The sequence below is a fragment of the Cydia splendana genome, chromosome 6 (genome assembly GCF_910591565.1).
Source record: "Cydia splendana chromosome 6, ilCydSple1.2, whole genome shotgun sequence".
In the NCBI taxonomy this organism is placed as follows: domain Eukaryota; kingdom Metazoa; phylum Arthropoda; class Insecta; order Lepidoptera; family Tortricidae; genus Cydia; species Cydia splendana.
This window is the reverse complement of record NC_085965.1, coordinates 11,503,477-11,526,985: the sequence shown is the minus strand read 5'-3', so window position 1 is coordinate 11,526,985 and position 23,509 is coordinate 11,503,477. Positions and strand designations below refer to the sequence as shown.

Sequence of the window (23,509 nt, the reverse complement as noted above, 5' to 3'; positions counted from 1 at the left end):
TGTGCTAGAGCGATTCCGATTTTTTGATGTTGGGTGACTAGGCGGTCAGGCCTAGAAACAATACATTATTGTGCATTTTATTAATTTAATATTTTTTCTACCGATTAAGTACAGGAAGATTTACTTGATAAAGGCGGTTCAATGTTATCCGAAATATAAGTTACCGAGATTGAACGTACAGTCGACGTCAAAGATATGTTTACACTTTTGCATCTTACTCCCTTGTAATAAGGCGAAAACTATAAACAATTTTTTTACGTCGACTGTACTACTATTATCACATGCGTATGTCAATACGACTACAATAGGTACATAATATAAATAAATAAAGGAATATTTATATCATTTTGGTGACTAATTATATTACAGACTGTTATATGTACTTCATACAAGATAACCCACCACAACGCATTGTGATCAGGTTATTCCCCAGTTCCTTTACAGTTTCTGTTTATTTATAATATCCACATTTATTGCAAAATGTTTACTAAAAATGTCTTTAATTTTAGGTACCTACAAAATTACATAAGGCATTTTAGTTTTACCCAATACCGGCCAGCTACCTAGGTAGGTGTAATAAAAAACTAATTGTTAATAATAATAAATTAATAACCATTTAATAACGCATTGCGAGTTGTAAGCTGTCTGTGACTTGTCAAGTTGTCACTCACAGAACAGAGTTAGATGTATAAATAATGTACATTATGCAAATATCAAATATGGTAAACATATTTGCACTTAGAGTTTACACAAATACAATTATACATAGATTAGATGTGTAGTCTAAGAAAAAATCGTGGCCACGAGTTTGGGGGCTGAAGAAGATGGCGTTTTGTGGTAATTGAATTGTCTAACATCAACTTTTGAACCAGAGTTGCCGCATAATTTATGAAGTCCTACAGCGCCATCTACATGAGCGGTCATATTCGAAGCATGACTTTTTGTTATACTACCTACAGATTTAATACAATCATTGAATCTGTGGTATAGGGGAGGGCAGAAGGATTGAGGTGAATTATTACACAAACTACTTTATAGTAGATGGATGGAGTACTTAATTGCAAAAAAACACCTTTGTAAAAACTTCTTGGTTAAACTTGCAGTTGACTGTTGAACTTCCATCAAAAATAAAGATTCATCTCAAAATGAGGCTGTCTTCACATTACTAAGACAAGAAGTTGTTTGCGTTACCTCAACTCTGCCTGCCATCTGCGAAAATCTAAATTGCGTTATCTGCTCTGCCTCACTGTCAATCTTGAATATATGACCGATAGAGTGGCAGACTAACGAACGAAAGAAATGATTCGCGGCACACCCTCTGATGTCGATATATACCTATACATAGATACCTCACAGTTGAAATATAGGTACATTGAATATGTACAAATAATAATTTATGAATCTTCAATTACAAGGTTGGTTACATCTCGTGAAAGTTTTGCAAATGTTAATGTCTGCTGATGTAGACCTAATTTAATTTTCCTTTGTTCTAAGTCCAAGGCTTGTTTTACCAAAAAACGATTGAATTCATGGACATGAGGGTGATTTAAGAATTCCTCCACATCCATCCACTGACATGCTTGTATTTCTACATCAGATTTAGTTATTTCTGTTGTTTTAGCTTGGAGCTTAACTACAAAATAAATGTCAGAGTTACCAAACATGGATCTGTGTGAATGCCTTAATGTTATCATGGAGTCGAAGGTTGTTTTTATTCCAGTTTCTTCCCATACTTCTCTCATGGCACCATCTTTTATATCTTCATCTGAAAGTTTAATATAATGTTTAAATATAGTTTTGATATACCAGGCATTACAATAAAATGTTCCAACTGATCAGTAGGTATGATATGAATAGCTGATTCAATTAATATTTTTACTGAAGAAATACATTTTCCTCTGGTTAAAAAGACAATGTTTTCCTATCCTTAGGTGCTTTTATAATTTACTAAAATTAATTAGCATTTTTAACTTACTCCTCTCAACATAACCTCCAGGAAGCTTCCAGTGAGGGTAATCAATGGATTTTTCTTTTACAACCAATATTTGATTTTTGTCATTGAACACCATGCCACCTACTCCAAGGTTTGTGTGACAGGCTGGAGGCAAGTTGTGAGAGCAATCTGTTGGTAACCACTTGTACATCAGCACAAAATCGTCTCTGGCTTGATGAAAGTTAAAGCCTTCCTATAAAAATGAAGTCAGTATAATTAAATATAAGTACTTAATTTTAAAAAGTATTACTTATAATAAAATTCATGGACAACTTACATTGGCTAGTATTGGCACCCATGCAGCATCCTTTATATTGACTTTGAACCATATGCATCTCTTTTCTTCCTCAGTCCATTGTCTGAGAGAGTCTGGAATATAAGCAAAAAAATATTTATAAAAAAAAGTCCTTGACCATAAACCTCTTCCAAGATATTTCCGGGAAGTACATCAGAACAAAGCTGAATGATTTAAACTTAATGACTCACCTTTTAACTGGGCATGAAATGAACTGGGATCACACGGCTCTTTTTGTGAATCTATTGTCACACCGTTATATCTATCTATTACACCGTTAAACATTTTAGAAGAAAATCTTTTCTTTCATATATATTCGTAAAGCGTAAAATAAAACAATATTATTTCTTAATTAAATATGTTGAAATACTTTGCATATTGCGCTAAAACAATTTTTTATAATGATATCTACTATGTGATTGTACAAGATGTTGTTTAGAATAGATAAGACGTCGGTAGCCTTGAGCTTTGACGACAAACTATGCGCATGTTAATGGTTTCAATGATAAAAATATTTTAGCTCTTCAAACTACGAATCACACAATTGTTGCACACAACCTGACTCCAAAGTTTATTTTGACAGACTGACTCTTGAGTCTTGACATAAAAGTGACAAGAGACGAAACTGTCGAAGTTTGACGTTTTTTGTGTTCGGATACTCACCACGACACAGGATTTAAAGGCCTTGTCACACAATCCTAAATTATGCATTCTAAAACCCATTTTAGATTACATTATTTTTGGGTCCTATTTCTCGGATGATGTAATAGAAGATAGGGCATTTAGGAAGTACAGAAAGAGGTACGGTACACGATAAATAGAGCCCGAGAAATATTGTAGTCTAAAATGGGAAATGCTAGTGAATGATAGATGTATATCATCAATAAATTTTAAATTTCATGCAAAATATAAATTAAATTAAATTAAATTAAATAATTATTTATTTCAGAAATTAAATTTCCATAATATATTAGTAGCTTATTATTATTACTCTTAACCTATGTTAGTGACTATCTATGTTATGTGCTTTATTTAACTTCTATAAACATGTACGCTACTCCAGTACTCCCAGAAAGCGCCATCTATCCTGTCTGCTACAGTGGCTAGGAGACTGTTGGCGCTGCCGCGTACGCGCCGCATCAGCGACGCCACCCGCTTGCGCATGATGGCGTGGAAGCCGTCGGTGCGCGCCTCCGCGAACATACCGCTAGCGCTGCAATAGCGCGGCAGCCCCAACAGCATCCTAAAAGCGTTATTATATTGGACGCGTAGAGCGCTGTAAGCTTTTTGAGTAAAGTTGATCCATAGGCTGCAGGTGTAAAATGACTGGCAGTACGCCTTAAAAAGGGTGATTTTAACGTTGCTAGTACACCTTGCGAACCTACGAATCAACATATTACTTCTTACTGCCAGCGCCCTACGCTCCCTTTCCACGTCTACGTCATCTTTTAGCGATGCGGTTACCCAGTGTCCCAAGTACTTAAATTCTCTTACTACTTTAAGAGGAGTGCCATTCAGTCTCACTGGAGATATAGTCTCACAAGTCAAGTTTGTTCGTCAAAAAAGGCGGAAAATTTGTAAAATGTAGGCGCAAAGGGCCTACATATTTGGCTTGTCAGAATGTGCTTAAATTGCTTCACTACCCAAATACCTTTAGAGTTAGACTAATAAAAGTCTGTAGCAATTTTGATACCATACGCAGTGCAAGTGCAGAAAGGGACAGAGGTCTCCCGCGTGTGTTTACCTCCTTACTCCTTATTATGCTAAATTAAACTTCTTAATACCAATTACCAATACAGTACCTACACTTTTTTGAAGTGAAAACTTCTTTAGCGGCGCTGTGCACTTTTTGTGATGGGAAAAAATGTTAAACTCGTGACAGGTCACGTGACCGACAGATTCGACAGATCTTCGAGCAACACCGGCTTCCGACACGTCGGAAGGGAGGGGCCCAAGCGATATCTTACCGTACAAATCTTTCTGCCATTTTTTGCGGGGGGAAAGGTGCACACAGTCGCACTTCTCACACTCTTACATACAAAATGCAATCTGTAATGACGACACAAATACATAGAAAATGACACACGTCAAAGACAAATCTTGCAAACCTCGATCTCTTTTTGTGTATGGACGAGTCACAAGTGTCACAACACGCACACTAACACATTTTCGTCGAAGAATTTTATTGTATTCTGAGAGATGAGAAGTCGGATTAGTCGCTCGACCGATCCGCAATTTGTACTGGGCGAGCAAAATCGATAAATCCAACAATTACATGAGACTAAAATATAATAATTGTGTTTGAATGTAATTAAACGTATGATATGTAAAACAAATATTACATGTGAAATGTAACACCTTCTCTTTGTAAATTTGATGTCCCCGACTTCTTTTTACAACAAAAAACCGAGCAATTAGGCATTTTTTTCTACTGCTGTGTTCACGCGCGCGTCTAGACTCGGTCTAGTTAAAAATCAGAGCGCAACTAGTTTTATTACCCGCGCTAGATCAGTTGATCTTTTACCTAGGCAGAGGGGAAATATTGCGAATGCCGCCTCCCTTCCGTGTTGCTCGAAGCGACAGATTGAAAATTCGTAAGACGGACACGTGACCTGATCGAAAAACTGTTACAATGTCATTGATTTTTCACTTCTGCCGGCACTCCCGGAGTGCAACCTGTTGTTTCTTTTTTAACTTTTTTGACATTGCTTGTTCCTTGTGTATAAAAAATTCTTGAGGCTCCATCTATAATTACTTGCCGCCGACGACAGCCTGCCACGCCTCTTCCATATGTAAAGGACCCAGTACACAATGGGCCATTACCGGCCACTCCAAGGGACGCAGCCATGCGGTAGAATGAGATAGCAATATCACTTGCTCCCTCTAACGCATAAATGCGTCCCTTGGAATGGCCGGCGATGGCCAATTGTGTACTGGGGCCTTTAATGGTTCGATAGGCAAAATCGTGACGTATAAAGACTGTGCGGAAAAAGAAGAGTCGTGGAATGTATGGAGCCCAATACACTCTTCTCTTTCCGCACAGACTCTAGTTTGGTCCAGAACTGTCTCATTTTAAACATAGAGAGAATCATGTTTTCTTCGTCTTACGCTAGTACTAGCACCCAAAAGAAAGGGATGAGTATAGTTTTCCTGGTTCTTACTGACTGACAAGTAGTGTTTGCCAGACTATAGGTTCGTTGAGAATAGTCCAAAAATACTTTCTCGATATTCTATCCGGCTTAAGTATACTCTGCCACAGCGACCTTGTCGGTAGAAAAAGGTGGCAAATTAAAAAAATGTAGCCTTAAAGAGTTGACTTCCCATAGAAAATTTGAATATCGCGCCTTTTTCTACTGACAAGTTGGGCGTGTTTCAGTACATGATTATGAACATAGAGTAACTTATATATACTGAGATAGAGTATACACTCAGCGTTGAGACACTACGCCATCTAGCGAAATATGTCAAAATAACTTGCACTAGGGTAATTTTTTAGGGAAATTTTAATTCTGTTCATGGTTGATTAGGGTAATAAAACTATTCTTTGTACGGTTAAATTAATATAATAAATAGTTTGATTACCCTAAAAACAAAAGGCATCCTGTTAATCATTAAGTAAAACAACTTTAAAAATGGTTAAATTACTTTATTTACCAAATTTTATAACATTTAACAGTAATTTTAAACAAATCCACTAACAAAGTTATAACAACACAACAATAAGTACTATAAAAATCTTTTAACAATTTAACATACAATAATTACTCGTCATATCTTGACGAGTAAGCAAGTTATCGTAAGCCCCCGGATGACCCGGATCTAGGACCTATGATCACCTAGGTACTACTAATGGAGGCTTTGACAATCGAACTGGAAATACAAATTCTTTATTGCAGTAACTAATAATACATTGCAGTCGATACCTAAGCATATTCCAATTATGGTACATTATAATTGTAGTTTGGCAAACCAATATGTCAGTAGGAAAAGCGTGAATTGCTATTTGCCGTTTGTACTGGTCTGGTGGTGGTGTTTGTAAAGGTACCTACAAGTCGCGCGAGTGTCTAAAAATACCTACGTTAAACATTATAAGCTTAGTGGTCTGCCTGATTATAAAAAAAAATATATAATTATCAGGTAGTCAGTTTATATTGCCTACTACCTATATTTTACAATATTCTACATAATTCACAGATAGTAAACGGGTACAAAAACGGGCGCTGAGGCTCTAGGATATAGTCACAAATAAATAACTAGATTATGCTATTCTGTCTAAAAAAAATGTGAGGAGTGAGATCGTCGGAGGAATCTTCTGGCTAAGGATTATACCTTTTCTGCTACCGGATACTTTCTGCTAACTTGCTACTAAGAGCTGTCTCTCACAGCAGAAATTATCCTGTTACACTTGTGACAGGATAGATTTAGCCCTTCTATTTCTATTAAGGAGATCACCATAAAGGATGACTCACGCTATTAGACAGGGCTGAGACCGAGCCGGAGCTCCAGCGCTTCGTTTTATATGGAAAGCACCACGTGAACACCGATCAGCCGTCATAGAAAATTACGTGTCGAACGCCTCGGCTCGGATCCCGCGCGGTCTAGCGTGAGTCATCCTTAATTTTTACTTAAAATGTAACATTACGTTAGCTATGTTTGTACGGACGTCAATCCTGTTTACAGAAGTTGTTGGAAGTTACAGAACCGACCTCTAGCTGACAATATTCGTTACCATACATGTACCACACACTCTCAAAAGACACAAAGGCCACGTCACAACTAGTAAAAAAAAATGGGTGGATCAACTATTCCTTGACGTTATGTACATTATAAGCGCTTATTACACTTCCACACCGTCGGGCCTTAATACGATCGTGGCCGACGGTGCGCCCGAGCAAGATCGTTTTGCATTTCACGAAATATAAGAGCATCGTCAACAATATTTGACATGTAACATATACTTTGTCTCGAATTGGCAATCATGGTTGATATTTTTGTAGTTGAATTATTTTTTACACCAAGAAATATTGTGAACGATGTGACAATATTTCATGAAACCACATGAAACGTAAAACGATCCTTGCCCGATATCGGGGCCGGCGTCGCGGCTCATCGTTAACCGTCTGAAGGCAGGATAAGTGTAATAAGCCCTATTGTGTCCAGGGACTGTCTCATATCAAACATAAAGTGTCATTCTATGGAACTTGCTAACTATGTAAACATACAACTACGTAAACATATTGAAATTGTCTCTGAATGATGAACTTACTTCTGACTTTTGTTTACATAAGTAGTTAGCAAGTTCCATAGAATTACACTTTAGACAAATAATCTTTCAGAAAGAGTCTTTGTAGTGTTACGCTGATACCAGCACCCAAAAGAAAGGGATGAGTACCCATTGTTTTGTAGTTCAGAAAACCATAACTATGGCAATGAGTGGTAAAACAAGTTGATTCACCCACTTACACACATGTAGTGGCCACATGTATCCAAATACAGGTACATATCTAATATCGCCTGGCAAACCAAGCATTTAGTTGCGAAATTCAAATTTCATATGGGAGATAGAATTTTCCCGCCAATTTTTTTTCAATTTGCTGCCTTTTCTTCTAACAAATTTGGTTTGCCAGACCATATACCTAACGTTACATTGTTAACTTAGGTATTTGCTAATTTTAAATAAACTAGGTAAACTACTTACCTGTACTTAATCTATAGTTTGGGAAGAGTCGTTTTTCAGTGGAGCATTTTAAGCAGAAAGAACAGAGAGGCTATCGCAAAAACCGAAATTCGCAAATTGCGGGGATCTTTCTCTTTTACTGCAATGAAAAATTATATGCCTTCATTGGAGTAAAAGAGAAAGATCCCCGCCATTTGCGAACTTTTCATTTTCGCGGTTATAGCTCAGTACTCTCTTTTTCGTAACAGTTTTTTACTGACAATTACTTGTTTACCAAACTATAAAATTACAGATTTCAATACCTTTCGTGTTAATATATATTACTGTGTCAACTTTTAAAAAGGCTGCCCCGCTCTCGCTCGGCACTTTTTCACACTTCTGAGGCATATCACACGCGAACTGATTTTTTAAAATAGAAGTTTTCTTTTTCTCCGGGAATCTAATATATGGTCACTACTGTCACTAGTTAAGTAGTAGAATACAACTAACATTGGAAGGAAAAATTGATGGCAAGAGAGGAAGGGGAAGAAGGAGGGTCACCTGGCTTGACAACGTAAAAAAGTGGACGAACATGGATAACGCAGCCACACTGGTAAGAATGGCTAAGAGCAGGAGAGAGATGGCAAAGGCGGTCGCCGACTTCCGTTAGGGCATGTCAAATGAAGAAGAAAAAGTAGTAGAATTAAGTAATACGCTTCATACCCTATTAATAAATTTAGTACCGTGACTAGGTATACATATTTTCTTTACTAAGCGCTTATAGCTTATATCGCTTTTTATTACATTAAACCATTGCCGAGCAATTTCGAAAGGGCGGGTGTACAGTCAACGGTAAAAATATGGGTGTACAAATCATTTCAAGAATATGTCCCATAACTGTTATGTCAGTGAATTAAGAACTATGGGACATATTTTTGAGTAAGTTGTCTACACCCATATTTTTACCGTTGACTGTACCATGGATTTCCGATGGTCGATTGTGGCCTCGGCAGCAATTAGAGGGCGTGGTTACTTTTTGTTTAGTTTAAGACATCTATTTCAATTCATAATTTACTAGCTTTTGCCCGCGACTTCGTTTGCGTGGAATTAGTAATTTAGGTAGCTATTATTTTATCCATACTGCGTTTTGTCGATTCCCCATACAAACTTCGACGCCCCTTTTCACCCCCTTAAAGGGTGATTTATTGAATGAAACCTATCCTTTCTCCTTCCCCGGGACTCAAACTATCTCTATACCAAATTTCAACTAAATCGTACACCAGCGCATATTGACAAAGTTTGTTATGCAGTTGTTGTTAAGTCCCCATACAAAATTTCACCTCTTTCAGGGATGATTTATGGGATAAAAACTATCCTATGTCCTTCCTCGGGACTCGGACAATCTAAATACCAAATTTCATCTAAATCGGTTCAGCGATTTAAGCGAGAAGAGGTAACAGACAGACAGATAGAGTTCCTTTTAGAATATTAAATATTAAATTATATTATATTCAAAAAGTATGGATATGGTAGCTCAAACCAATTTGTCAGTAAATAAGAACAATAAAACTATATTTTGCTTTTGGATGCTAGCACTAGTGTAAGATCTTTAGATACTATGATTCTCTCTGTCTATGTTTGAAATTAGACAGTCCTTTGACATACTATACTTAGGTACACCTATTTGTAGTAAAATAATTAGATTTATTTCAATCTCTATTCGAAAATAAACTCGTCTAGTTTCACATAATTAATACGTATCGCCCGACGCTTAATACGTAAACAATACGTAGAGTAGAAGTGAAATGCTGATATCACTGTCGATAACTATAACGTATAGCTGCGCCCCTTCCGTCAGTTAAGTAGGTACACAATAAGTAAGGTATGTGAATTGCTTTAGTATGCTTTGTTATAACTGTATCCAAGAAATATTTTTCGGAAATAAACAATTTATTTTTTTATTTTATGACCGACTTATATCGGGCTTTTATTACTCGTAACAGTCGTAATGTAATTTACAGCTAGACTTTTGGCGCGCGAATAATATCTGAGGGTCTACTACAGCCAACATCACAAAATCGAAAAACGTTATTCTACCTGTCTAACGGCACCACAGCCGGTAGCAGTATTGGCTTAGGTACAAACAGCAATACTCTTAACTATCCATCGGTGGACCTTATGCTTTTTGTAATAAGGTTTAGAACATGGTTGCATAAAGTGTGCACGCATTGTGACCCCGGGTTCGAATCCCACCTAGGGCGAACTTTTTGTTTATTTATATTTTTATTTTTTTCCGTTACTTTTCCGTTTCACAAAATATCAGAAGATTGTTAACAATATTTTAAAATTAAAAAAAAAAATTGCCTTGTATTGCCGATAATATTCAAGGCTTAATATTTTTTCGTCACCTTTCCTCTTAAAAAATATATTGGTAACGGACATAACAGTGTCCTGATATTATGTGGAACGGAAAACGAATTAGGCGACTATTGTCGTAAGGAAAAATTACTAAAAATAATAACGTCTAAAATGTCTAAATACCTATTATTGTCAAAAAATTTAAAAGACTAAAAGTATCAATAACGAAGTACAAAAATGAAACTAAGTCTAACTGTGAATAGTCCGAAAAAAAATGTCGAGAATTGTATTTTCTAAATCAATGTAACCAATGCGATGTCTTAACATCTCAGGTTTAGGCTGCGTTTCCACCAGAGGTGTGCGAGGAAGCTGGGTGCTTAGCCAAGTTGCAAATCGTTTACACTCCGTAGCGAACGAAACGCCCAATGTCTCTGTCACACTAATATAACTGAATAGTATACTTAACCGTTATCTGAGACTGTCTGTTCGTCTGCCTGTCACCAGGCTGTACCTCATGAACCGTGATAGCTAGGCAGTTGAAATTTTCACACATGATGTATTTCTGTTGCCGCTATAACAACAAATACTAAAAACAGATTATAATAAATATTTAAATGGGGCTCCCGTACAACAAACGTGTTTTTTTCCCGTTTTTTGAGTAACGGAACCCTTCGTGCGCGATACTGACATGCACTTGGGCGGTTTTTTTTTTACATTATTATAATTCGTAATTTTTCCTTATAGACATTAATCGACTAATAATTCCGGAAAACTGCTTTTAGCATGCTTACTAACTAGGGTGGCAGAGTAAGACCAAGGTAACGTTAGTTGCAGTGTTTTTCAAAGCAAAGACTTGCAAAGTGTTATTTTAAAGTCATAATGTCATAGCTGTTTGACATTTAAAATATAACACTTGCATGTCTGGTCTGAATCTAGCTAGCAGCTTAGGTATGTTTGACTTAGCACAAAGTGTTCGCTTGTGACTTGGGTTCTATTCCCGCCATCGGTCAACTTTTTCGTTGTTTTTTTTTTACTTTTTGCGCTGAGTTTCTCCTTTCAGAAAACCGGCTTAGGTACAAACAGCAATACTCTTAACTATCCATCGGTGGGCCTTATGCTTTTTGTAATAAGGTTTAGAACATGGTTTCATAAAGTGTGCACGCATTGTGACCCCGGGTTCGAATCCCACCTAGGGTGAACTTTTTGTTTATTATTATTTTTATTTTTTCCGTTACTTTTCCGTTTCACAAAATATCAGAAGATCGTTAACAATGTTTTAAAACTAAAAAATTGTTTTATCTTGATTTGCTAAAAACGTTAAATGAATGTAGTTCATTTTTATAGAATAAAAGTGGATGACAGGATAGATTTATCTCTGGATAGATGGACATATATTTCAATTTATAACTAACATTATTAAAGATATTTTGTTAATCGACTACTATGAAAATCTCTGCAGAGTTATCTTGGTCTTAATCTAGCAAGCAGATCTATGTATGCTTGGCCCAACGCAAAGTGTTCGCTTGTGACCTGGGTTCAATTCCCGCCACGGGAGAACTTTTTGTTTTTTTTTTTTACATTTTGGGCTGTTACCCTTTCACAAAATATCAAAAGATCGTTAACAATAACTATTTGAAAAGTCGACCGGCGCAAAATCACCTTTCATAACAAATCATCTATTTCAATTTATAATTTATAATATTTTTACACAATTTGATGTCAAGTAGGTACATATCAATCACAGACATGCCGCATCGTTTTATTTTTTGAATTTATTGAGCTATAGCTTATAGGAACCGAACGCGTTGGAGGGTCTGCCACCAGTCAGCTGCAGAGAAAAATGTCATACGTAGAGGCATAGCTAAGTAATAATAGTTAATAAGAATAATAAGTATAAATTAAATTATGTAAAAATAATTTTCCATAACGTCAATATCCTGAGAGCAAAATGGGGACTACGTTTGTTTGAAGCGGCTGTCCTATTTCCTCTTAAAATTTCGTATGCCTTGTCCCGTGTACGTGGTAGTACGTACCACACAATTTGGACTGTAATTTACAATTTTCATTCATATCAGTAGGTTATTAAATCAGTAGCAAATGTTTAACAAAGGCATACGAAGGGTTACGTATTATTAGATATTAAGTATAACGGAAAACTTCTGTAAGAATGCTTACTAGGATGGTATAGCAACCGTTGACCGGCCTTCCTACAAAGAGTGCCCTGGGCCCCGGGTAGATGTAATAACCGGTATTATACAAAAAGACAGGTGCCATTTGACTAAAATTAGGTACTGATTCAGGTAGTGTGTGATGTGCCTTAAATAGTCGTCGAGTGAAAAATTTACTCATTGACTTTCGGTCCCTCCTGCTCGCTGCTTCTTGGACTTTAGTGAGAGGCCTAACTGAGGCGATTGGTAAGAAGTTACTAACTGACCCAGTCCGTAGGCTGCCTGGATCAAGGTCATTTTTATTATGTTCACTGAGAAAAGTATAATATTTTTTAATTAGTTTTAGTCCCAAAGTTCAGTTGCCTTCTATTAGAAAACTACCGCACAAGTTCTTTACCAACCGCCTGAGATTGGAGTCACAGCCCGTAACATTGTTCTGCAGCTTTTGGAACTAAGTACCTTCTTTTCGTAACTATTTATAAATCGTCCGCTGTTTAAGTGCACTCCTGCAGCCTTGAGACTCTTCTTGTGTTCTGAAAAAAAAAAGCAACAAAGAAAATTTTATTGAGTTTCAAAACATTATGTAACTATTGTAATAACCTAAAAATTGTAAAAACAACTTGATTAATTTACAGTCATATTGCTGGCATTTTGCTTCGGAAGAAAGTGTGAACGCATATGACCTGAGTTCGATTCCCAGGAAAGGTGAACTTTTTGTGTTTATTTTAAAATATATTTATTTCAAAATTAATAAGTAAACCCGCGCTATTGTAGATGGATGGATTATCTTTCAAAATGTCAAATGTATAGAAGTTTTGGGGGTTTCAAGCTTTTAATTATAGCTTTTTTCACTCCTTATTCATAATTGTGATAAATCTTTGATTGTAATCATGGTAAACCATATAGCCAGCTATAGCTCAATAAATATTAGTGGTACTTATAAAAAAAGTGCCAACTAAAATACTTATATGCATTTAGAAAAATAAGCATGTAAAAATTTTGATATCTTCTGTTTTTCTGGACCACCATCAACAGTGGCGCCAACTGGTGAGCAAAGAAACGCTAGCCCTCATTTACAGTCATATTGCTGGCATTTTGCTTCGTCAGAAAGTGTGATCGCATAAGTGACTTGAGTTCGATTCCCAGGAAAGGTGAACTTTTTGTGTTTAATTTTTATTTGTAATTTTGATTGCAATTTGTATCCTTTTTTAGTTTTAACAAGATTAAAAAAATATGCTTCAGCTAAATAAATAATGTTCTTTACTAATTCTTATAGTTCGTTTTTTTAGCATTAGAAAGAACTTGAAAGAAGGTAAGCGATCTTGACATGTCTTTTAATTGAAAAGCGCGTTTTAAAAATCAGTAACTATTTTGCTATTACTTATGAAAGCAGAAGAATATAAATGATCGTATTAGATTCATAATTGTTACATACTTGCCGTAACTTATTTTTAAATTCTCCATCATCAGATCAGCTCGATGGTACCATAATATTGCATTGTCATCCGATTTATACATGCATGAAAAATTTCAGCTCAATCGGACACCGGGAAGTGGAGATCAAATTTAACTTGCAAGATTTGATTACAGACAACGGGACAGGTGAAACTAAATAAAAGCTTGTAAAAGATTTCAAAATTAATAACTAAACCCGTGTCGTACGTTCGATCCCCGACCGCGATGTAAATTATGTATTTACAAAAAAAAAATAGAAATTAATGGGCGGTATCTTATCTTATCTTATTTTATACCTTTAAACGAGCAATTCTTGTTATTTATTTCGGAAACGGCTCTAACGATTTCGATGAAATTTGCTATATGGGGGTTTTCGGGGGCGAAAAGTCGATCTAGCTACTAGGTCTTATATCTGGGAAAACGCGGATTTTTGAGATTATTATATATTTTCCGAGCTAAGCTTGGTCTCCCAGATATTTTAAACATAAATTTACACACGAGTGTGTATTGAATGGCTTAAGAGCCAACAGGAGTGGTCATTTCTCCATACAAACGTACTCGACTGTTTCCTCCATGGGTTTTGATGCTAGAGCAATGATTTTTTCAACACAGATTAATATTGTCAATATCTGTGTCGGACCGTTTTGCTTTTTTTGATATTTTTATTTTCTAAGGCGCTAGAGCCCTTCAAAAATGGCCTCATTGACTATGCCTCAATGAGAGGCCTAGTATTCAAAACTGACATCAATTAGCCAAAAAAGCAAAACGGTCCAACACAGATAATTTCATAATTATTTAGATTTCCAAATTTGGTTACGATTGGTTAAGTTTTGGAGGAGGAAACAGTCGAGTACGAAACCTCCATTTTTGAGATTTTAACGCAGGATTTTTCGCCTTGTCCTTATCGCACTAGTTTAATTAAGGAGCCGCTTCCGTTAGCGAGACGGGTATATTTACCTAAAATATTTAAAACTCAGCTCCTGTTTCGTCTTAATTAACACAAGTTCGCAATTCCTGTACCTATCGCTGTTATATTGCGGTGCATGAATAGATATACCTATTTTGTTGACTGTAATCAAACACTCAAGCAGATTTTACTTCACATAGCTCAAAGTGGCAAAATAAAGCTATCTAATGAAAAATATATTTCAAGACGTAGGACGACTAATGCATGGATTATAAATTATCTACTTAAAACGATATTTAAATCAGCGCTGGGGGTCTACCGCGAACACCGAAGTTTGCAAATTGCGGGCATCTTTCTCGTTTACTCCCATTACGGCGTATTTAGAGTGACAAATTCATAATTCTCTTTAATTGAATTTAGCTGACCTGCTAGATATCCAATAGTAGTACTTGTGTAGCCTGCAGTCTCTTTCGTTTGTCTTGTTGGTTGGAAACATGGGGCTCACCTGTAATTTTAAAAGTCCATCATACAAAAAGAATACAGGTACAGAGGTATGTACCTACCAGGTAGTGATCGGTAGATTTTTAGGGTATACACTCAAAGTTAAGTATTGTCGAGGCTCGCGAAGGCCGAAGGCCGAGTTCCGCGTAGGGTTGCAGGCCCGAAGCGTCACACGAGAGGGGGAAGTTGGAGCTTAAACACGACCCAATAGGAAAAGTGTCTTGACAACCTCACGTCGGGCCTACGGCCTTATGTACAATAACAAAAATAAATTACAATTGAATATAAATAGGTATCTTATATATAAATTACAATTGAAAGTTGAACAAATATCCGTACATTTAGATAAGTTTACACGTAGATGTCGCTGTTTCGTGCAGTCAAAATTCTGCTTCGCGTAATCATGATTTTTAACTTTTTATTTAATAATTCATAATTTATTTCATAATTTATTTATTGCATCCATGGTTGTTACATTGGTGTTACATAGTAATAGTGAGTTTCACATGGACCCTGGTAGGGCACAGCAATAGTCTTAGAACTAAATTATGCTAGGTATTCGACAGTATTTATATAATAATTATAAAATTAGGTCTTTTAACAATGGTTAAGAGATTGTAATTTAAAATTTTATAGTAATGAATGTCTAGGAAATATTATTGATAATTAAAATAACAATGAAATTGTAGTGTAAGTAGGTATATAATATTAATTTATTTAATAGTCATGTCAAGAATAATTTTATGTCACACAATGTTTAATAATAAGTGGTAAAATGAAATGAGTTAAATAATAAAAATAATAAAGTGAGTAATAATTAAAACTAATAACATTCGTGATCATTTTTATCTTCCAAGAAATCATTCAATTTATAGTAACACTTGTTAACTAATAAGTTCTTCAACAGTTTATTGAATTGTTTATCTGATGTCTGAAGTTTAATGTCGTCGCTGAGTGTATTATATATTTTGATGGCCATCATTTTTGGACTTGTTTTGTGTAGCTGTAGTTCTGAACGTTCGGGTGGCGCCAGGTTATGCTTATATCTACTTTCGTATCGTCGAGGACGGTCGGCAAATTTTGGAAAAAAAAGAGGATATTTTCTGACGAACTTACAAATTTCAAATATGTAGATTGATGTTAATGTCAGGATTTTATATTTCATAAAATAGGGTCTACAACTATCTGGTACTGTAATATTAGCTAGTGTTCGTATGCATTTTTTTTGTAATAAGAATATTTCCTCTATATCTGTACTGTTTCCCCAAAGGATTATCCCGTAATTAAACCACGAAAAGGCGTATGCGTAGTAAGCCGCCAGGGCGCATTCGAAGTTCGTTGATCTTTTTAATTCTCTAAGAGCGTATATAAATGTCGAAAGTTTACTGGCTAATTTTTGGATATGTGATTTCCAATTTATGTGCGTGTCGATATTCAAACCAAGGAGGGTGAATGTATCTACACATTCTATTGTTTGCCCGTTAAAGGAGTAATTTATATCTAACGCGTTTTTTTGGTATGGTCTAAATTGCATAATTTTGGTTTTAGAGAAATTTATATCCAAATTATGGTCAGTCAACCAGTCTGTCAGTTTTGTCAGTGTATTAGTTATATCATTTTGTAGATTTTGGTCGTTCTGACAAGACATTAGGATCGAAATATCGTCCGCGAACAGTACGCATAGGTCATCTAGATTCCTAGGAAGATTGTTTATATATATTAAAAATAATAAACATCCGATACAGGATCCTTGGGGGATGGAGTGTTTGACTGATTGAGAGTCCGATTTAATATTGTCGATCATTCCAGTTTGGTGGTCTAGGTATTGTATCTCGACGTATTGTTTACGGTTCTCTAAGTACGAGGTGAACCATTTATGCGCTGTCCCTCTTATACCTATTTCGTGTAGCTTGTCTAGGAGAATTTTGTATTGTACTCTATCGTAGGCTTTCGACATATCTAATAAAATACCGACCGCGTATTTTCTATCATTTAAAATGTTTAGCGCTTCTTGTATATATTTATAAGTGGCCAGTACAGTTGAACGGTTTCGTCGGAAACCATTCTGGCTTTCATTAAAGATGGAGTATTTTTCGCAAAATGAGTTCAGGCGTTTGCACATCGCTAGTTCGAAGATCTTTGACGAAGTCGGTAGTAGGGCAATAGGCCTGTAATTATTGGGATCTGACTTAGCACCTTTTTTATGAATCGGCTTAATAATAGAAGTCTTTAGTTGGTCAGGGAATATTCCATCAGTAAACGACTGATTAACAAGCAAATAATACGGTAAGGTCAATTCATCGGCACAGCTTTTAATTAATTTAGGCGGTAATTCGTCGATGCCGTAACTACTTTTATTTTTCAAGTTTCGTATGATCGCCTTTATTTCGTGCGGCTCGACCGGTCGCAGGTACATGGTGTTGAGTGTGCGTGGACCCGGCCGCCCGCGCGGCTCCTCTCCCCCGGTGACTCGCCCGACGGATGCAAAAAATGCATTGAACGCGTTTGCTACTTGTTTCGGGTCAGACGTAAGATTAGTATTGATCGCTAGTTCGATGTTGTGTTGTGGTCGTTTGATGATTTTGTTTGTACGTTCCTTAATTATTCTCCACATAGCTCTCGATACGTTCTCGGAGTTTCGTAATGCTGTTATATATTGATACCTTTTAGATTGTGAAATGGCGCGTTTTAGAAATTTTGCATACTGCTTGTAGTGTCTTGTAAGAATTGGATTTTTTGTATAAGTTACTAAAGTTTTTAAGATTCTTTTGTGCTTGCACGATAACTTAATCCCCTTAGAAAGCCATTTTCTTTTATTGTTTGACTTTATTGTGGTTAACTTTCTTGGAATGCATTTGTTTAAGGTTTCTTTTAATGTACTTACGAAGATGTGATAATTTACGTTTACGTCATTACTTGGATGTAGTTTTTGGTTCCAATCTATTTCTTGTAGCTCTGATTTAAATTTTGATATATTATCCGTATTGAACGACCGCTTATAAATTTTCCAGGCCATAAAATTCTTTTTTTTATTCTCATTAGTAATCTCTGTGTGTAGAAGAGTGCCTTTGTGGTCAGAAAATCCGAAATCATGAACGCGCGTATTTAATGAACTATTTTTAAAGTTAGTGAAAATCAAGTCTAAACAAGTTGAGGAGGTGTTTGTCACTCGTGTCGGTTCTTTAATGTGTTGTGTGAAGTTATACTCTAGCATTAAATGTATTAGAGTTGAAGAACTTTTATTATTTTCCAATACGTTGGTGTTAAAATCGCCTCCTAGAATAATTGATTTCTTATTATATTTTTTACTTAAATGTTCTAAGACCGATCTCAGTTGTGTATAGAAAGTATCGACATTTTTATTATTCCAATATATTACAATAATTATTGCATTTAATTTAGTAAGTTCTACGGCAGCGATTTCAATAACATATTCAGCCGAGTGATCCACAATATCCTTTCGCTCCTCGTACAGCATGTCGTCCCGCAGTAGTATGCAAGCGCCTCCGCCCGCGTAGTTCGCTCTGCAGTATGATGATGCGAGGACGTATCCTCCGATGTTAATGATCTCACTTTTTTCTTTCGACAGCCAAGACTCGGAAATGCAAAGTGCTTCGTACTGGTGGCTATTATCGCATTGTAGTAATGACTCGAGTAACGGTATTTTATTGTATAAGCTTTGCATATTTTGATACAATATATTAACGTTAGTGATATGATTGTTTCTATTATGCGGCGGTGTTGTTGCGAAATGAACAGTTATTTTGCTCGTTACTGGTATCTAGGCCGGGAGTGTTAGAAATAGTGATGTTCTGTGAGCAAGCCGAATTGAAGTGTTCGTGGGTACCGGTCGTGGAATGGTTCTCGTTTACATTTTGTGGCTGTTGTTCTGGCGGGTATTGGGGTTCTAGGTCGGTGATCTTCCCGTTGACTACGAGCTTGTTGTCGCGTATAACAGCGTGATGACCGTTTTGTCGAGCTAATCGTAAATTCGATATTAGAAGCTGCCTTTGTTCTAGTGACTTTCCGGTTAAGTACTCAGAGATAGATATACCAGTGTTCTTAAATTGTCGTGAATTGTTTAGGATATATTTAGTCATTCGCTTGCTAATTAATTCAATTTTCAGTGGTCTAGTGGTCCTGGTATTTTTTCCTATTCTAGAGATCTCTTCTATGTACCCAGTTAGATCAACGCCCAAGACGTCGTGACATAGGTATATGATACGGCTCTCAAGGTCAACTTCGTGTTCGTCGCGGTATTCAGATAGTCCGTGCATAACTATTATTTTACTGTTATTTTCGCAGGTATCCTGCGATTTATGAATTATTTTATGATCCAGGTGGCTTAGTTCTATTTGTAGTGCAGTGCTTTTCTTTTCTAGGAGTTTTATTTTACTGTCTATGATTTCTATGCTGCCTTTTATACTAGTTTGTTCCGTGGTTATTTGGTTAGTGCGTGAGGTAATATCTGTCATTTGGTCAGCAATCGTTTTATTTATCTCGAGTTGTATTGTGTTTTTGAGATCATTGAGTATTGACTGGTTGTTTTCTCTTAGTTTAAAGTCTAGCAATTTACTAATGCTCTCGAGGGTAATAGGGCTCTCCTTACTAGAATACACATTGGGTGGAGTTTGTAGAGTGTTCTGGGGTCCTGAGCTATAATCTGTACGGTCATGTACGGGGTCATCGACTGACATTGTAGTGTCGTTCAGGTTTGGTGCAGCAGGTTTTCTAATTGGTGTATTATCATTTTTTGGCCTGCGGGTAACATTATTGCACAGTTCACAGAGCCAGGTTTTTTCTAGATGGAAATGGTTTGCCATATAATATGCAGAAGTCATGTTCAGGCAAGATTGGTGACAGTGCCTTCCGCATGCTGTGCATTTTATCATTTCGCTAGCATATTTAACTTCGAGATCGCAAACAAGGCACTTCATTTTGCTATGGTCTAGTTACCTTTTTTACTTGCTAGAATTCGGCCAATCAGCGCGAAGGAGGGAAGATATCGGCGGCAGGTTTCTCTTTAGTAGAAGCGGGACAGACGTATGATGGACTAATGGCGAGACGGTGAAGTTTGTCGTTTGTTCGGTTTCAAGTATATCACATCCGTTAGGCCACTTTAAACACTTATTTAAGCACTTTTAATGCATATTTTTGAAAGAATTTTAATGTGTTTTTATTAATTTGTCACTTAACTTTCACTTAGTATAACTTTTAGTAGGATTTTCTTAGGTTTTGTATCACTTTGTAATTTATTTCACGGGACGCACGAATACAGGTGTGCTATCTATCGCTCTCCCTCTCGCTCACCCTTTACTGGGAATGGAGCTCACGGCCAGGCTGTGCTATTACAAATTGGAATTTAGACAAATTGCAATTACAAATTGGGATTCTCCTGTATTTCTTCGATTTTTCTTGGGATAATGATGGCCATCAGTCCCATTATTACTTATAATGTCTACCGTGGAGTCAACATCATAATCTGCCACTTTTTCGGTTTAGCTTAGGGGTACGATCGAGCGTATGTTTTGGCTTGGCACTAATTGTTCGCAAAGTATCTGAGTTCGATCCCCGAGACTTTTAATTTTAATACGTATACTCGTATAGTACAGAGACGAATTGTTTCATTATTTTCCAAAACGTACTATTCTATTTTCTTTCCTCAGCAGCCTAGTGACGTCTGGATGATGTCTGTGTTATGTTATAATGTTGGGTGGCTGATGGTGATGGATGAGATGGCCCTACATATTTCTTAAAAAATATTTTACTATAATAGCCTATAATTATGTCGGACTACTTACCTGCCGCCGACAACTTCGTTTGCGTGGAATTAAATAAATAAATTTTCGTTGAATTGTGTGTAAAAAATCTAAAAAGTAAGTACTTATAGATCTTGATAGCAAAGTTACGTACACTTATCACCAAACATCGGATTCTAGGGGGCAAATTGTATGGCGGATAGGGATCCCGTCATACAATTTGCCCCCTAGAATCCGATGTATGCTTATCACTGTGATCGTTCGATTCGCCAGCACGGCCTGAAATGACGGCCACGGTTCCTTTAAACAGTTCCAGTTCCATCGTCAGGGTTTAAAATCACATCAGTACAATGGTTTACGATCTCTTCGATAAGGAATAACTTAATAGTAAGAAAACTTAACTTATCGCAGTAATGCATATTTGTTCCTGAGTTATGGATGTTTCTATGTAAGTATATAAGTATTTATATAGGTATATATTTGTGTGTATTATATATATCGTGGTCTAGTACCCACAACACAAGCCTCATTGAGCTTACTGTGGAACTATGTCGATCTGTGTAATTATTGTCATATAATATTTATTATTTAATCCTTTGGATTAGGCTGATCAAACAACAGTCCACCTACCCTGCCTATGTACAGTCAGCCAAGAAAGTGGTAGATCACTTTCTTGGTTGACCGTACCTACAGATTCGATGAAGGTGTTATGGAGCTAGAAGAGCCTAGAAATTAAACCAAAGTCAAGTCTTAAAGTGTAACTAGTAGTCGCTCCCTGGGATCTTTCTAGCATTTTTGAAAGTTGGATATTGTGTATTGTGTAAAAGTTATTTTGTAATTTTCAGTTTTAGTTTCTTAATTTTATTACTTGTTTTATTATTAGGTATTAGCCAATTGATGTGACCTGGTTAAAAAGAGTGGCACGTTCTCTGCACGGCGCGGCGGCGGCGCTGATGTGGTGGAGTGTGCGCGTAGGTCTCGTCGGGACGTCACAGGCGCCGCGTCCCAGGACGGCCAGGATCAGCAGGGCAGTACTGTGTGCTCTCCGGAGCCACAGGTGGACTGGCGTCGGTAGTATTACTCCCTCTGGAATTTGCAGGTTTACACATTTAGTCAAATGTTGGATTTCACGTTACTACCTGCGACATTTGGCCGATCGTTGATAAAATCCAAGGCGAAAGTGCAGCCAGCCGTGTGGCCCGTGAGTTCCAAGTTGAATGTAAGAACTTTGCTTTGCTTTGCTCGGTCGATCGAAAAGGGCTATAGGCTATATATAAACGAAACTAAATAAAGGAATTGTGAACCTCTATATAACTATTACCGGATTTGACGCAGAAGAGCCACGTTACAAAATTCGACAAGTTTACTGGATTAGTAGTCTTCCTATGATTATTTTCGTAAAATTTTGTGACCATCTGGTCATGTCACGCCATGACAATATAGTTTTTGTTTATCGATCCAAATTTTGGAAATTTTTATAATGCGGAAATTGGCATAAAGGACTTACGGCTCGACCACGTCATTGAGCGATTGGCGACGGCGGCAGCGACAACCATAGATGGAAACGAAAGGTCCGATCGCTGTGTCTCGCTTCAACCTATTTATATAAATACATACTTAATTTGAAAAAGACGGGTAGTCTTGTCTCGCGAGCGAGGCGAGATGCTGTTGTCGTATCCGTCCTGTGCTAGGCCTAGGTACTAATATATTATGATCTCAATTTGACTTAATTGCATTATTCTTCTTCTTTCTCACGTTATCCACCACTCCAGAATCGATTGTCTGACACTTTGTTTATTGTTCACCTCATAGGTACAGATACCGCCTATATACAAGCACAGCAAGTTATCTTACATATTTTCATTAGGTAACAAATTAACTGGTTATTCCGTTATATTTAAGGACTATTTCTCATTTGCTTTATCTATCTTTACAAATTACTAGGTACCAAACTAACTTAAGCAGGTATTATTACTAACAAACTAGCTTCTAATCTATTTTCGTACCTACTTTTATGATAGGTATTACGGTTATTATAAGTAGGTAGGTATTTAAACTTACTGTAGTCTATCGGTTTTATTAATTTGATTTTATCACTGATTTTATGTTCAAAACCTTTTACTAGTTATACTATGTACCAACATATTGACTACAATTATATATGTCGGTACATATCAGCCGATTGATGCCTTAACTATACTAAGGCAAACCAACTTTGGCAGTAAAAAAAGGCGCGAAATTGGAAATTTGTATGGAATTCTACATTTTTCAAATTTGTCGCCATATTCTACTATAAGTATAACAAAGCTGGTTTACCGGAGTATATTTAGGTAACTAATGACCCATGTAAGGCCCATAGTGCCTTACCTAGCCCACTTTTTAAATACTAGATCCTTTTTACAAAAACCGTTACAGTT

The 23,509-nt window shown here is 36.6% G+C and overlaps 1 protein-coding gene and 1 long non-coding RNA gene across 2 annotated transcripts in view; both read right to left on the bottom strand.

The window, feature by feature from the left end:
• Nucleotides 1–1,379: 1,379 nt before the first annotated feature.
• Nucleotides 1,380–23,509, bottom strand: part of LOC134791442 (uncharacterized) — a 251,576-nt gene continuing 229,446 nt past the window's right edge. Inside the window, exons 2-5 of the mRNA XM_063762464.1 lie at nt 2,480–2,576; nt 2,271–2,362; nt 1,976–2,186; nt 1,380–1,765 (exon numbers count right to left, since the gene is read on the bottom strand). Of these exons, the coding sequence (XP_063618534.1) occupies nt 1,395–1,765; nt 1,976–2,186; nt 2,271–2,362; nt 2,480–2,573 (768 nt within the window). The 5' untranslated portion in view covers nt 2,574–2,576 and the 3' untranslated portion in view covers nt 1,380–1,394. The remainder of the gene's footprint in view (nt 1,766–1,975; nt 2,187–2,270; nt 2,363–2,479; nt 2,577–23,509) is intronic.
• On the bottom strand, nt 11,440–22,162 carry LOC134791859 (uncharacterized). The gene is made up of 3 exons (XR_010144350.1): nt 21,997–22,162; nt 15,258–15,337; nt 11,440–13,003 (listed from the first exon to the last, which is right to left on the bottom strand). It is a non-coding gene; the product is annotated as an uncharacterized LOC134791859 (long non-coding RNA).